Below are 15,025 nucleotides of genomic sequence, written 5' to 3'. Positions count from 1 at the left end.
ATGATTGTATTAAAGTCGCACGCCGTATTCCAGAGAGGGCTCACTTGACAGCAGTTTAGCGAGAGCGTGCTGGCTTGACACCAGTGGGAGCGAGCATCATGTGGACATGTGGAGGAGGAGCTCCGATCCTGTTCTGCGGAGCTTGTAGTCCAGTAGAACATGAGTAGAACATGAAGAACTCTGGACCTGTCCCGGGGGGGCATCGATAGATTTCTGCAGACAGAAAATGTAGCGACAGTGACGAGCAGAGCTGAAACAGCGGCCTGTTTCAAGAAGCAGGTTTTGTTGGAACTCTGAATTCGTGAACTCAGTAAAACTCTGAGTTTTTGGTTTCAGAAAGAGAGCTAACTCAAACCCGTTAAAGTGGGTTAAACCAAACCCGTTTCAAGAAGCGGGTTAATCTGAACTCAGAATCAATCACTATGGCAACTGAGTCTGTGAACATAACCTGGTCTGGAGCAGGTTTCCTTCAGGAAACTTAGAGTTCTCTGCGGTCTCCACCCCTTCTTAAAGTGAAGGATGTTCAGATAAAACTTCCTCATTAACATTTAGAGAACATTTACATTAGAGACGTCACGTTTCCACCACGCAGAAACCAAAATTACACGTCCTGAATTAAACGATTCAAATGTAGACGTACGCATTAACTCTGCAGATATTTTCTCTCTGTTTTACCGCTGCAGCTGTGTTGATCTTCTTGATGAAAATGTGCTCGTAGTCACATATGCTTGCAGGAACACATCAATTTCTGTCACCATGAAGTATGAAACCCTAAAGATGTGTGTTCCCGTTGCCATGGTGATTCGTGCTGTCTCTGCTCCATTGATCAGGGCTTTTAATGGTTGCAACACTCACACCTGATTCTGGTTCCAACAACTCAGAGTTGATTGAATCAACTCTTTTCAGATGTTCTGAAACCAAAACTCAAAGTTTGAGAATTTTGGGTCAGTGACTGAGTTCACGTTAAAACTCTAAATTTGTTGAACCTCCTTTTGACTCGTGTTTGTTCCAACAGGAACAAACACCTTTAGTGTTTCATACTTCACGGTGACAGACATTGATGTGTTCCTACAAGCACATGTGACTACGAGCACATTTTCATCAAGAAGACCAACACAGCTGCAGTGGTAAAACAGAGAGAAAATATCTGCAGAGTTAATGCGTAAGTCTACATTTGAATCATTTAATTCAGGAGGACTAAATCATGTCTGGAAGGTCATTCTGTCACCTGTTGAGTAAGAAATTATTTTTGATCTAATAATAATAATAATAATGGATTAGATTTATCTGCACTTTTCCAGACGCTCAAAGCGCTTACATTGTGTATCCATTATTCATTCACACCTCATTCATACTTTGGTGACGGTAAGCTACTACTGTAGCCACAGCTGCCCTGGGGCAGGCTGACAGATAATAATTTAACCAGTAATCTCTGTACTTGCATGAATGACCGTTTTTCATAACCCCCACATACACACACCGATATCACTGCACACAAAAAAGAAACACTGTAACTGCATGAAATATGCTAAAATAAGTATTGACTTAATTTTAATTCTCAAGAATTAAAGAATATTCACTGAAAAGATTTTTTTTTTCATAATAAAGTTTTCCGATGCCAGCATTCAAACTCCCCCTCCTGCAATAGGAGTCAGACACGCTCACCATCATACTATCATTTGGTTGCTTATCTGCAGCAGTAGATGATTCAACAGACATCTGCAGTTTAAGGTTTAAACATTTCCGTTGTTAAGGGTTTAAAAAGAGGAAAAGAAAACTATTGTTAATAACAAGTACCTGGAAAACTATCGCTCAAATAAACATGAATCGGGAAACTCCAGTCAATCGACTCGTGTCCTCAGAATCCTCTCCAGACATAAATAACATTTCCTCTGGATTAATCCAGCCTGCATGCACGTCGTATGAGTACTTTTTATTTATACTCCAGGGACACTCAATTTATCCATAGTCTAGTAGACATATTTCTATGCAAGTTGGAGGCTGGTTTGTTTGTTTCTTGGTTAGTTTGCAAAAAACAAAAACAATGAAAGATTCATACAGTTTTTGAACACAATTGTGATTTAGAGTTCAAGATAAAACAATAATGCAATGGTAGAAGTGAAACACGCAGCGAATAAGTTAACTTTTATTAGTAAAAGTCCTTGAAAAACGAACATTTCAGGGAAGATTGTTTAACAGGAAGATTGCTTGTGAGGATGAAGATGTATAAACTAAAATTAGAAGAGAAGAAATGAGAAAGGACCAACAAATCTGCATTTATCAAGTTCTTTAGGACAACAATCAAATACATTTTTACTTTTGCTTTCAACACATTGGAATAACTGAATGTCTCCAGTTGCAGAATGGCTGTACGAATTTGTCCACGTTTATAGTCTCTTAATCTTAATTTGAGCAATCTCTAACTCTGGATTAGCACACATTGGTTAGTACTCTTTTTTAAAATTAGTATTTATTTATTTTTATTAATATCTGTTCTGTCTCATTAAACCAAAGACGTCAGAGCCAACTTTTTGCACAAATGTGGTTTATTAGTCACTGATGGTTTTACTGCACCTAAATGCGAGTAATAATGTAATGTAGGTTTTCTGTAGTAAGTGTTGTTTAAACAGAGGTCGTAAATGATCGTCACCCAAGACCAGAAATGAGGGAGACTGATGAAGTTTAATGGCATTAATGACTGATAAAGTTTAGTGACAAAGTCATTTCCCTGTTAAAAACAGCATTCCTGATGGCCAAAATATGGTTCTTTACAGCGTTTTCACTGATGATTCATGATACATTTTTCTTGATGTGGTCCCTCCACCCATTCGAACAGAAGTGGGACGTTGTTTCAGCAGACGCACGCTGGTTGATCTGGCAGATTGTTGTTTGTTTCAGGTGAACAGATTGAGAATATTCTCCACGTGTGCTCCTCCATAGCTTAGTCATATGTTTCAGATTTTCTTCACTCACCATCTGCTTTGAGCTGGAATGACTCAGATGTTGTTGATGCCTGTCCTCCAACAGAGGGCGCCCTCAGACTGCTTTTGTGTTGCTGCTGAAGCTGCAGGTGTTTGAGGTTAAAGTGCGTTTCAGAATCAGTTGCTGACATCCAGGCATTACAATGCATCATAAGAGGAAGAAGACTGCCAATGTTTGGACCTCTGGGGACTTGAGAGTCAGCCTGACAGCTCCATAAACACCAGAAAGTAGGAGAACGTGCCATCTATGATGTGTAAATGAATGTGCACTGTGTCATTTCTGCAGCCACTGTGTGCTGATCTGCTGACTGAACCTAACCTGGTTAGTCAGCTCAGCTCTGGGATCCTCATCTGAGGTAAACCGCACTGAACTCTCACACAGTTTTCATAAAAAAGTTTTACTTTCAACTCTTTCTGGATCCTAAGCAGAATTTATACCTGCTCTTCTGAAAGCTTCATCCTTATTCTGACATGTTTGAGTCCGTGTGGTTACATGACCCACATGAAGAGCCTGTAGAAGACCCAAGTATGTTCGAATAGCTGTCTTCCCTAGTCCTAGTTGTTGTCTGCCAGAGCCTCATAACCTAAATAGATTTTCTTCTGGTTATTGTTAGTTTTATAGACCATTGCAAAGTTTTTAGGCCTCAAATATTTGACTTTTTTTCTCCTTTAAAACATTTAAACGTCAAAGAAAGTACAAACTTATACTTCAGGGGCTACATTTTATTTTGTGAACTCACATGAACAGAGACTTTTAACCTAAAACATGGAAACTTCAAATGAAGATTCAAAAGAAGAAATGCCGTCAGGCCGAAGTGGCTTTCTTCCGGGCCCGCGGGCCGCAGGGATCTGAGACCTGCAGATTCAGACCTGCACCTGCAGACCAAACCCAGTCTGTCCGCTTCAGAAGGGGCAGCACACGCTGCATGTGCACGCTGCACGTGCACGCTGCACGTGCACGCTGCACGTGCACGCTGGATGTGCACGCTGGATGTGCACGCTGCATGTGCACGCTGCATGTGCACGCTGGACGTGCACGCTGGACGTGCACGCTGGATGTGCACGCTGCATGTGCACGCTGGATGTGCACGCTGCATGTGCACGCTGCATGTGCACGCTGCATGTGCACGCTGGATGTGCACGCTGGATGTGCACGCTGGATGTGCATGCTGCATGCAGACCATGTTCTGATCTGCTATGGTTCTAGTCTGGGGCTGTTCTGGGTACCGTCTGGTAAACCCTGAGCTTGGGGTTGATCAACTCCTGCTGACAATAAGGCCCGATCCGAATACTCCCCTTCTCCCTTCCCCTCAGCCCTCCTCCTTCGTTTATCCCTCCGTGTTTGCTCTAAATGGAGGATGATGAAAAAATAGCGTCTAATATTTCGGATGGGAGTTTCGTTCGATGATGTCATCAACATCACCGGTCTGCTAGCATTAGCGCAGAGTTTCCAGCGCTTTAATGAGCATAACAACAGCAGTTTCATAACTTTAAAAAGGTCACGCTACAACTTAGTCATTACTTACATTTGAATGTAGCAAAAAATGAATGACAGGAAATGTTAAAAATATAGTTCTTACTCCATTTACATACTCTCTTTACTGGGGCAGATTAACTAAATTTTTCATGAGAATCTTTCACTTGGTGATACAAGCACTAAAATTGGCACCAATAACGTTCAAGGTAAATGTTAGAAGAAAAACACCTTATCCAGCAAAAAACAGTCTCCCATCAGAGGCATGGGGGGTTCGGTGTCTCGCCCAAGAACACTTTGACCCATGGGCAGACAGGGTGGAAATCAAACCTACAATCCTCCGTTAGTTCATAGGCTGACCTATACTTCATAGGCTATTCCATTATGCTGCCCCACAGCCACCATGGATGTTGGCTTAGTAACAACAACAACAAATAAATCTGACGTGGGGCGCCTCAGGGGTCAGTACTGGCACTGCTTTTGTTCCTTTTGTGTATGCCTCCCCTAGGCAGTTCAAGGATATTTCATACCATCTCCTTGCAGATGATGTTCAGTTGTACTTCTCATTTAGGACGTCTGGCGTCCTGACAACAGTGGTTAAGTGACAGCTGCCTTCAGCTAAACCCAGAAAAATCTAAGCGTGAGCAAACATAATTTGGAGAAGTTTAAATTTAAGTTGAGCAACACCTCTTGGGAGAAAGTGTGTCTAGAGTCACATCCAAAAATTGAATAAAAATATTTCATGGAACAAATTGAAACACATTTTTAAGAATCTTTTCCAGTTAACATCGTCCGAGAAAACCAAAGTAAAAAACCTAACAATCCTTGGTATAAACCTGATTTGTTGAGAAATAGGAGGAAAAATAAGCTGCATAAAAATATATATATATTTAGTCCATTTCCTCTTAGTTTTTCATTTGGATAAAACATCCAGAAGTCATTATGTCCATGCATTAAGGTCTGCAAAAAGAAGTATTCCTCAGACAAAATTGACATAAACTCAAACAACGTTAAATGTACTGGGAAAGTTATGAACCAATTATTACAAAACGATTCTGCATCTTCTAACTCTGCTATTACTTCAGTCCGTATTGATTGAACAACAACATGTGAAAATTCTGTTGATATTCTGTTGATCTGTCAATTCTGGTTTGGAAACTGTAAAAACTATGTCAATCACTCAGGAAGTGCCACTGACACACATTCAATCAAACTACCCCAAAATGTTGTTTTTTCAGCCCCCCAGCATCAGAGAAATGAGTGAATTAAATGATGAATTAAAACGATCTGCTACTGGGCATGATGGTCTTTCTGCTTTCCTTGTAAAACAGATTAAACATTCTATAGTAAAACCATGAACTCATATTGTTTCATTGTCTCTCAGCACAGGTGTTGTACCAGAGGAGCTAAAAGTAGCCAAGGTCAATCCCTTATTTAAAGCAGGTGAGAGAGCATGTTTCAATAACTACAGGCCCATCTCTGTTTTACCTTGCTTTTCAAAAATGTTGGAAAAGGTTGTTTATGAAGCGTTATCCATTCATGTCAATAATAATTCAATTCTTTATAAGCATCAATATGGTTTTTGTAATAATTTTCCGTAGTACGTTGTAACAGAGTGGCGCAAAGCAGCTGTGCTAAAGTGACCAGACACAATCTTTTTGGAGGTAGAAGGGGTTTATTTTTCACCAGGCTCATGACAACACCTCCAACACCACCTTTTTCACTGAACAAACAGTTCTGCTTATATGGCCTGTCACTAATTGGTCCAAACCACTGCACAAGGAATGGAGGGGGTCAACATCAACACCCCTCACCCAAAATGGTTGAAGCTGCACATTCAAAATGGCTGCCAAGCAGTTTAACAAACATTTGTCCAATTAAGCCTGTAAGGAAAATAAGGGAGCAGACCATGAGCACACAACAGGTAGACATAAGGTAACACAAAGTAACAAATGGCACTTTGTTACACTCCTCCCCCCCTCCAACAAGGTCACAACCCATCAAACTGCAGCCGTCCTGGACAAACAATCTGCAACAACATTAGAACAACCTGGGTTATATTGCACTGTAAAGTCATAAGGTTGCAATGAAAGATACCATCCTGCAATGCGGGTATTGGCATCTCTCATCCGGTTTAGCCACTGGAGCACACGATGATCCGTCTCCAGGATGAAGTGGCGTCCAAGCAGATAATATCAGAGAGAGTCAATGGCCCACTTCATTGCTAAACATTCCTTCTCCATAGTGGAATATTTCCGCTCTCTGTCCAGCAGCTTCCGGTTCAAGAACGCCACAGGTCTTCTTTCATCATTCACCTCCTGCAGAAGAACTGCTCCAAGGCTGACTCCTGATGCGTCAGTCTGTAGAATGAATGGTTTTCTGAAGTCCGGTGTATGAATCACTGGCTGGGTGCAAACTGCTTCCTTTAGGTCGCAGAAGGCTTTGTCGCAGTCATCTGTCCAACAGACTTTGTTTGGGGCGGATTTCTTAATTAGATCATGCAACACCACTGACCTTTCTGAGAAGCAGGGGATGAACTTCCGATACCAGCCCACCAAGCCCAGGAAGCTTCTCACCTTCCTCTTTGTGGTGGGGACTGGGAAGGAACGAATGGCATCCATCTTGTCCACCTGCGACTTTATTTGTCCAAAGCCAATGACAAATCCAAGGTACTCCACTTCCTGATGAGCCACAGCACACTTATTTGGGTTGATGGTTAATCCAGCAGCTTGGATGCACTGCAAAACATCCTTAAGGTGGGATACATGATCAGACCAGGACTTGCTGAACACCACCACATCATCAAGATATGCAGCAGCAAAATCAGATGGATCAAAACTGGAAATTGAGTTCAGGTAACGAAAGTCAATACAAAACCTTAGTGAGCCATCTTTCTTTGGCACAAGCACAATAGGGCTACACCACTCACTGCTGGAAGCTTCAATAATACCCATTGACAGCATCAACTTAATTTCTTGTTGCAACACTGGCACCAACCGCTCAGGGATCCGATAGCTTCTCTGTCGAGTAGGGACATCCTCCTTCAGCCGAATCTTATGCTGGACTAGTGATGTGAAGCCTGGACTTTCCCGAAACAGTTGTGGATCTAAGAGAGGTTTGATTGCTTCCTGTTTACGAACAGACAGATGAGAGAGGTTAATTGAAGGAGCAGTGGTGGTGCTGGTAGGGAAGAACTTCTCTGTCACCTCCTCATCTTGTACTGAACGAACAAACAACTGCTGTGAAACAGTCCCTTGGCTGCTGTGAAACTCTTTCAAAAGATTGACATGGAAGATCTGATGCTTTTTGTGTCTTTCAGGCATGAACAGTTCATAGGTCACATTACTCACTTTCCTGGTGATCTCATAAGGTCCATGCCACTTTGTCAGCAGTTTGTTTTCACTGATTGGGAGCAACAGCACCACCTTTTGGCCTGGAGTGAAGGTTCTGTCCCGCACCTTATCGTACCAGGTCCTCTGGTGTTTCTGGGCTGCTTTCATGTTGTCCTGTACAAAAGCCGCCATTTCCTCCAGTCGCTCTCTCATTTTCACCACATATGACACAACATTTTCTCCTTGTGGCTTGGGGTTCTCCCAGTAGTCCTTCAGGAGATCCAAAGGACCTCTGACCTGGCGACCATACAGCAGCTCGAAAGGAGAAAAGCCTGTGGATGCCTGTGGGACTTCACGATAAGCAAACAGAAGATAAGGCAGCCACTGGTCCCAGTCGGCACCTGTGTTGGAAACAAACTTTCGTAGCATACTTTTTAAAGTCTTATTGTATCTCTCCACCAGCCCGTCCGTTTGGGGGTGATATGGGGTGGTCTTAATTCCTCTAACCCCTAGCAACTTATAAACATCCTGCAATAGCTTAGAAAGAAAGTTGGTTCCACAATCAGTGAGTACCTCTTTTACAATACCAACCCTAGAAAATAACTGCAAAAGACAGTTTGCAACATTTCTGGCTTTAATGGACCTGAGAGGAAAAGCCTCTGGATATCGTGTGGCGTAGTCACAGATAACTAAGATGTAACGGTTACCTGAGGAGCTCTTCTCTAAGGGGCCCACAATATCCATGCCAATCCTTTCAAAGGGGGTCTCAATGATCGGCATGTTTTGGAGGTGAACACGATCTACTCCTTTCAGTGATGTCATCTGGCATGTTTCACAAGAGCTGCAAAAATCAGAGAGTTGAGTGTACATTCCTGGCCAAACAAAATGGTTGGCGATCCTACTTAAAGTTTTATGGAAGGCCATATGACCTGCCCAGGGAACTGTGTGACCAAGCTCCATGACTTTCTTTCTGAACATCATGGGAAGAGCAAGTGCATCCTTTTTGCCTTGTTTCTGGTACAAAATACCATTTTTAATGATATAAACAGAATCATCAAGACAAGTAACTGTTTGTTTTTACACCATCAATTTCAGTTACTTTTTCAAACCACGGCTTCAAAGTAGGATCTTCTCTTTGCAAGGTTCCTACGTCGTTGGGAACTTCAAAATCAAGAGAAACATCAGGCTTAGGAAGATTTAACTCACATTTTCCCCTTAAGCCATTTAACTTGTCTCTCCGTTTCTGCATCTTGGTTCTCTTTATTTTAACAGTACTTTGTTCCCACTCATCATCATTATAGAAAGGCAACTCCTCCAGCATTTTTGCAGTTTGTGCTCTTGTAACCACATGACAGGATTTTACATTTTCTGCAACATTGAAAACACTTGAATTCTGGGTGGTTGAGTGGTGCATAAGGTCATAGATTGTGGGGATATCATTGCCCAAAATAACAGAAAATGGTAATGTTGGAACCACGGCAACTGATGTCAAGTAAGTTTGACCCCCTACAGTTAAATAAACTTCAGCTGTGGGATATACCTGTTCATGACCATGTATACAGCTTATGGTGGCTACATTTCCATTTTGTTTTTCTGGTGAAATCATACTGGTATGTACCAGAGACTGAAAACATCCCGAGTCTAGCAAAGCTTCACCACGTTTACCATTAACTAGCACCGGCACCGTACAGCCTTTTAGTTCAACTATGTTGAAGGCCTGGTCACCTGCTGGTCGTGGAACAGAACACAGAAGAGAAGGTTTAGTCTTTAGAAGAGGACAAAATTGCTGAGTGTGGCCCATACCATTACAGTGAAAACATCTAAACTCTTTTGTGCTTTTTAAATTAGGTTTTTTTACAGTCTGAGACAGGTTTCTATTGTAAACATATCTATTCTGAATTTGACCAGACCCCTGCTCACCCCCAAAGGACTTACGTAACTGGGCATCATGGGTTTCTCTGCCAAAGTTGACACTTCTGGTTCCTTTTCTGGCTGAGGTGAAGACTTCAGCGAGACGAGCAGCTTCTTCTGCTGTCGTTGGATCATGTTCACGGATCCAGACCTCCAATTCTGGATGCACCATCCTCAGAAATTGTTCCAGAATTATCTGCTCTGAAATTTCTTTCACCGTCGCCTTCTCTGGTTTAACCCATCGTCCAAACAAGTCCTTCAGCCGAACATAGAGCTCCCGTGGCGTCTCTCCTGGCTCAATCATCAGGGATCTGAAACGGCGTCGATAGGTGTCAGCTGTGATCTCATATTTGGCCAAGATCGCCTCTTTCACTTTTTCATAGTCTTCTGCATCTGAAATGTCCATTAGCACATAGGCAGCCCGGGCTTTTCCAGTCAACAGGGGCACCAAACGGACCGCCCACTCCTCTCTGGACCACCGGCATACTTGGGCCATTCTTTCAAATGTGGTGAGAAAGTGTTCAATATCATCTTCTGGTGTTAATGGATGGAGTTTAGGCTCTCTTTGGGGCCTCAAACTCTGATCACCTGGCCCCCCACTGGCTCCTGCATCTGTGTCATCATCGTCCTCATCAGATGTTCTGCGGCTTGTGCCTTCCTGTGGGCCACGCCCTTCTTCCTGCATTGCAGTCACCTGTTGCTGGATCTGCTGAAATTGATGCTGCATGCCTTTCCATCTCTGCTCCTGGCGTGAGAATTCCTTTTCCAGCTTCTGGTCTCTGGTTGCTTGAGACTGGACCAGGTTTTTCACCAGCTCAGCCAGCTCTTCCAGCCTGTCTGCTGGGCTTATGGCTGCAATGGCCCCTCGGTCATCTGAAAGTCCCAGACCATCATCTGGCTCACTCTCCTGGCCTGGCTTCTTTGCTCCTCTGGTCATCATGATTGTCACTTAGCACAAATTGCATCCCACTTCTGACACCATTTGTAACAGAGTGGGGCAAAGCGGCTGTGCTAAAGTGACCAGATACAATCTTTTTGGAGGTAGAAGGGGTTTATTTTTCACCAGGCTCATGACAACACCTCCAACACCACCTTTTTCACTGAACAAACAGTTCTGCTTATATGGCCTGTCACTAATTGGTCCAAACCACTGCACAAGGAATGGAGGGGGTCAACATCAACACCCCTCTCACCCAAAATGGTTGAAGCTGCACATTCAAAATGGCTGCCAAGCAGTTTAACAAACATTTGTCCAATTAAGCCTGTAAGGAAAATAAGGGAGCAGACCATGAGCACACAACAGGTAGACATAAGGTAACACAAAGTAACAAATGGCACTTTGTTACAACGTACATGACTTTACTTCATTTAACTGACAGTATTAGACAAAAATACATTTATTTGGTTTTTTTTTTGGACTTATCAAAAGCTTTTGATACAGTTAATTATACAATTCTTCTTTCAAAATTGCAGAAATATAGTTTTCATGAAACTGTTTTCAAGTGGCTACAGAACTATATTTGCGATAGATCTCAGTATGTTTCTGTTAACTGTTGTAATCCCAACAAAGCTGATATACAGTGTGGAGTCCCACAGGGATCTATATTGTGGTCATTATTTTTATTATATGTAAGCAACTTGTTTCATGTATCTAATGTTCTTACTCCAATTATGACACTAATTTATTAATATCTAATTCAAATTTTAATTCCCTCATAAAACACACCAATGAAGAATTATCTGCTCATAATAAATGGTTCAGGATGAACAAATCTTTTGTTAACATATATTAAAAAAAAATTACATGATTTTTAGTGGCAAAAAAAAAACTTTTCTAATCAATTTCAAAATCAAAATTAATTCAACTAAAATTGCACACGCTTCATCTACAACATTTTTGGGTGTCCTTGTGGATGAGTGTCTGAATTGGAAAGAACGTGTTGATGGGTGACCAGAAAAATAAGTAAATCTCTTTTATTATGAGAAGACTTAATCAATTACTGAATTCAAAATCTATACCTACTTTATATTACAGTTTAATCTACCCTTATCTGTCATGTGTGCGAGCACCTTCCCATCTACTTTGATTATATATATATATATATATATATATATATATATATATATATATATATATATGATTATAAAAATACTGATTGTGCAAAAACGTTTTGTTCGAATTGCAACTCATTCAACGGCACTAACTGCCTCTGATCATTTATTTCTCAGGCTTAATATTTTTGATAATCATAACGTTAATATTTACCAGATTTGTACTTCATGTATAAAATTGTGTTTAGTAAAAATGTGTAACCCCAATGTGTGACACTCATTAGTAGAATATGCACCACCTGCTGTGCTTTTATTTTGGAGGGCACTTCCTCTTTAGAGGGTAATACATTTGAATCAATTTTCCCATGTGGCCATGAACGGCATATCAGACACCTCTTTTCAAAAAGGTTTAAGGCAGGGGTCTCAAACTCAATTTAGGCGGGGGCCACTGGAGGAGGAGTCTGGGTGAGGCCGGGCCGCATCAGGATTTTCACAAGAAAATTGCTGTTAAAACATTCAAATGTTATCAAATACATTTGTTTGTAACACAAAATAATGAATAAAATAAAGAAATATATCAAACAATTAATTAAAAAGCAGGCAAATCAGAATGGAAGTTTTTTAGTTCCATCAGACTCTGAATTTTTTCTATGTTGAATTTCTGACCCATCGAAATTTTAAGTCTCGAATTTAAAAACACAGATTTTTTTTTAGATAGAAAATATTTTTGAGAGCATCAAATTTTGCTGTTTAAAAATAAAGGGTTGAAAAAAAATTCACAATAAAAATTCAGAGGTTAAAAAATTCCGAAAAAAATTCAGAGGTTAAGAAAATTCAGAATAAAAATTCAGAATAAAAATTCAGAATAAAAATTCGGAATAAAAATTCAGTGGTTAAGAAAATTCAGCATAAAAAATTCAGAGGTTAAAAAAAATTCAGAGTCTGATGGAACTAAAAAACTTCCATAAATCAGTAATAAATTAAAATAATAATAATGACCAAACAACAGATACATATTATTGAAGAAACAACATATTGACTGACTGACTAGAGAAAACTATTTGTATTCAGTTTCAAATGTCTGTATTAACAGCTCCTCCTCCAGAGTGAGAGAGAATCCCCCGTACCGAGAAACTCTTTGAAGGATTTCATATTTTGTAGATTTTTGTAGAACTCCTCACAATAAATAAATCTGATCTATATGTCTTCCATTCATTGGAGGTGTGGGGTGCTCGCGCTCGCCGGCTGCATCAGCGCACATTCGGAGGCTGCTTTCCATGGGGATTCTATGCAAACGCGCGTAGCAGAATATCAGACTTCTATCGCGTTTACATGGACTGGAATGCGCGCCGACACAGCCGGTGTGTGAACCTTAAAATTCACAGACACGTGCATGCAGGTGTGAGCCAAGCTCAGGATCACATGATTGACAGCCGGGTGCAGCGGATCGCCGCGCGGGGCGGGCTACAGGTCTGTGGCTCTGAGCTTGTGGAGTTCTGGTTAGGAACAGTCAGCACGTCAAAAAACGTATTCCTCGACATCATATGTGTGTTCATTCTACGAGAGACATCCACAGACGGAGCTGGTAGCTCAGAAACACCATTTTTTGACAGGATGCGAGCAGCAAATTAACTGCGCGGAGCACGAGAATTTGTCACGCGAATCGCGTTTGGTGCTTCGTGGCTCCTCCTCCGCCCAGGTGATTGGAGGAATGAATGTAAGCGAGGCACTGGACAGCCCGCCGATGTCCCGCTCTAACACAACTGGATAATATCCCCTAACACACCTGGATAATATCCCCTAACACACCTGGATAATATCCTCTAACACACCTGGATAATATCCTCTAACTCACCTGGATAATATCCTCTAACACACCTGGATAATATCCTCTAACTCACCTGGATAATATCCTCTAACACACCTGGATAATATCCCCTAACACACCTGGATAATATCCTCTAACACACCTGGATAATATCCTCTAACACACCTGGATAATATCCTCTAACTCACCTGGATAATATCCTCTAACTCAGTGGTCCCCAACCTTTTTGGGGCTGTGGACCGGTCAGCCAGTGTGGAGTTATTCTGCGGAGAAATAACTGTCTGTTTCTCAATGTAAGTCAATGGGACTTTGGCCTTTTTGCAACCCAGTGGTACTTCCTATATGGAACACGGAAGTAGGGGGGTTTGCTTTGTCCAGTTATTCTTATATACAGTCTATGTTCCCGAACCAAAAAAAAAAAATCCTCATCCCTGAACCGCCCTCTGCGCACTCTGAAATGTGTATCTGAATGGACGAGCATGTTTGAGCATTTCTATGACCGTTCTAAAGATTAGATTTGTTCGGGAAAGTCAGATATCTATGCAAACAGGTATGTTGTGTGGGAATCACCTGTTTTCCGTCTGTTCTTCTGTTCCTGCACTAATCTCATCCATTCGCGGAGAAAGGTTCCACATGCAGCTTTTCTCGTGTTACACGCCGCTGGACTGCTTTTAGCGCTCAATATAATCGAGAAAACCCAGTTGATTTTCAAAATAAAAGATTTCTGACTCAAAAAAAAAAAAGTCCCTAAATTCTTCCACGGCCCGGTGGCAATGGGTCTGCGCCCCGGTACCGGTCCGCGTCCCGGTGGTCGGGGACCACTGCTCTAACTCACCTGGATGTGACAGACTGCTTTCTGTTGTCATCGTCCTGGTCTGTGGTCCTCTGATCCTGTTCTGCTCTGTTCCTGATCCTTGTCCAGATCCCCGTCTCAGTGAAGTCTGGTCCAAGTCGACCCAAATCACAGCCCTGGTTCTTGACCTGTTCTCCCTTGGTTCTGGTCCATTCTAGTCCTGATGTGATCTTTATTATCATATTCCTAGTCCTGGTCTGGTCTGCTCCAGTCCTTGTCCTGGTCCTGGTCTGGTGTGCTCGAGTCTTGGTCCTGGTCTGGTGTGCTCGAGTCCTGGTCCTGGTCTGGTCTGCTCCAGTCCTGGTCCTGGTCTGGTGTGCTCGAGTCCTGGTCCTGGTCTGGTCTGCTCCAGGCCTTGTCCTGGTCCTGGTCTGGCCTGCTCCAGTCCTTGTCCTGGTCCTGGTCTGGTCCGCTCCAGTCCTGGTCCTGGTCTTGTGCGCTCCAGTCCTTGTCTTGGTCCTGGTCTGGTCTGGTATGCTCCAGTCCTTATCCTGGTCCTGGTCTGTTCTGGTATGCTCCAGTCCCGGTCCTGGTCTGGTCCGCTTCAGTCCTTGTCCTGGTCCTATTCCTGGTCTGGTCTGCTCCAGTCCTTGT

General features: G+C 42.2%; 1 protein-coding gene across 1 annotated transcript in view; it reads left to right on the top strand.

Annotated features, from left to right (window-relative positions):
- Positions 1-10,949: 10,949 nt before the first annotated feature.
- The window catches only part of gcm2 (glial cells missing transcription factor 2), a 26,455-nt gene continuing 22,379 nt past the window's right edge, over positions 10,950-15,025 (top strand). The window contains exon 1 of the mRNA XM_024264421.2: positions 10,950-11,001. Within this exon, the coding sequence (XP_024120189.1) occupies positions 10,987-11,001 (15 nt within the window). The 5' untranslated portion in view covers positions 10,950-10,986. The remainder of the gene's footprint in view (positions 11,002-15,025) is intronic.

The sequence above is a fragment of the Oryzias melastigma genome, unplaced genomic scaffold, assembly GCF_002922805.2.
Source record: "Oryzias melastigma strain HK-1 unplaced genomic scaffold, ASM292280v2 sc00279, whole genome shotgun sequence".
NCBI lineage: Eukaryota > Metazoa > Chordata > Actinopteri > Beloniformes > Adrianichthyidae > Oryzias > Oryzias melastigma.
Note: the sequence above shows the minus strand (reverse complement) of the source record. Positions and strands in the feature narration are given on the sequence as shown.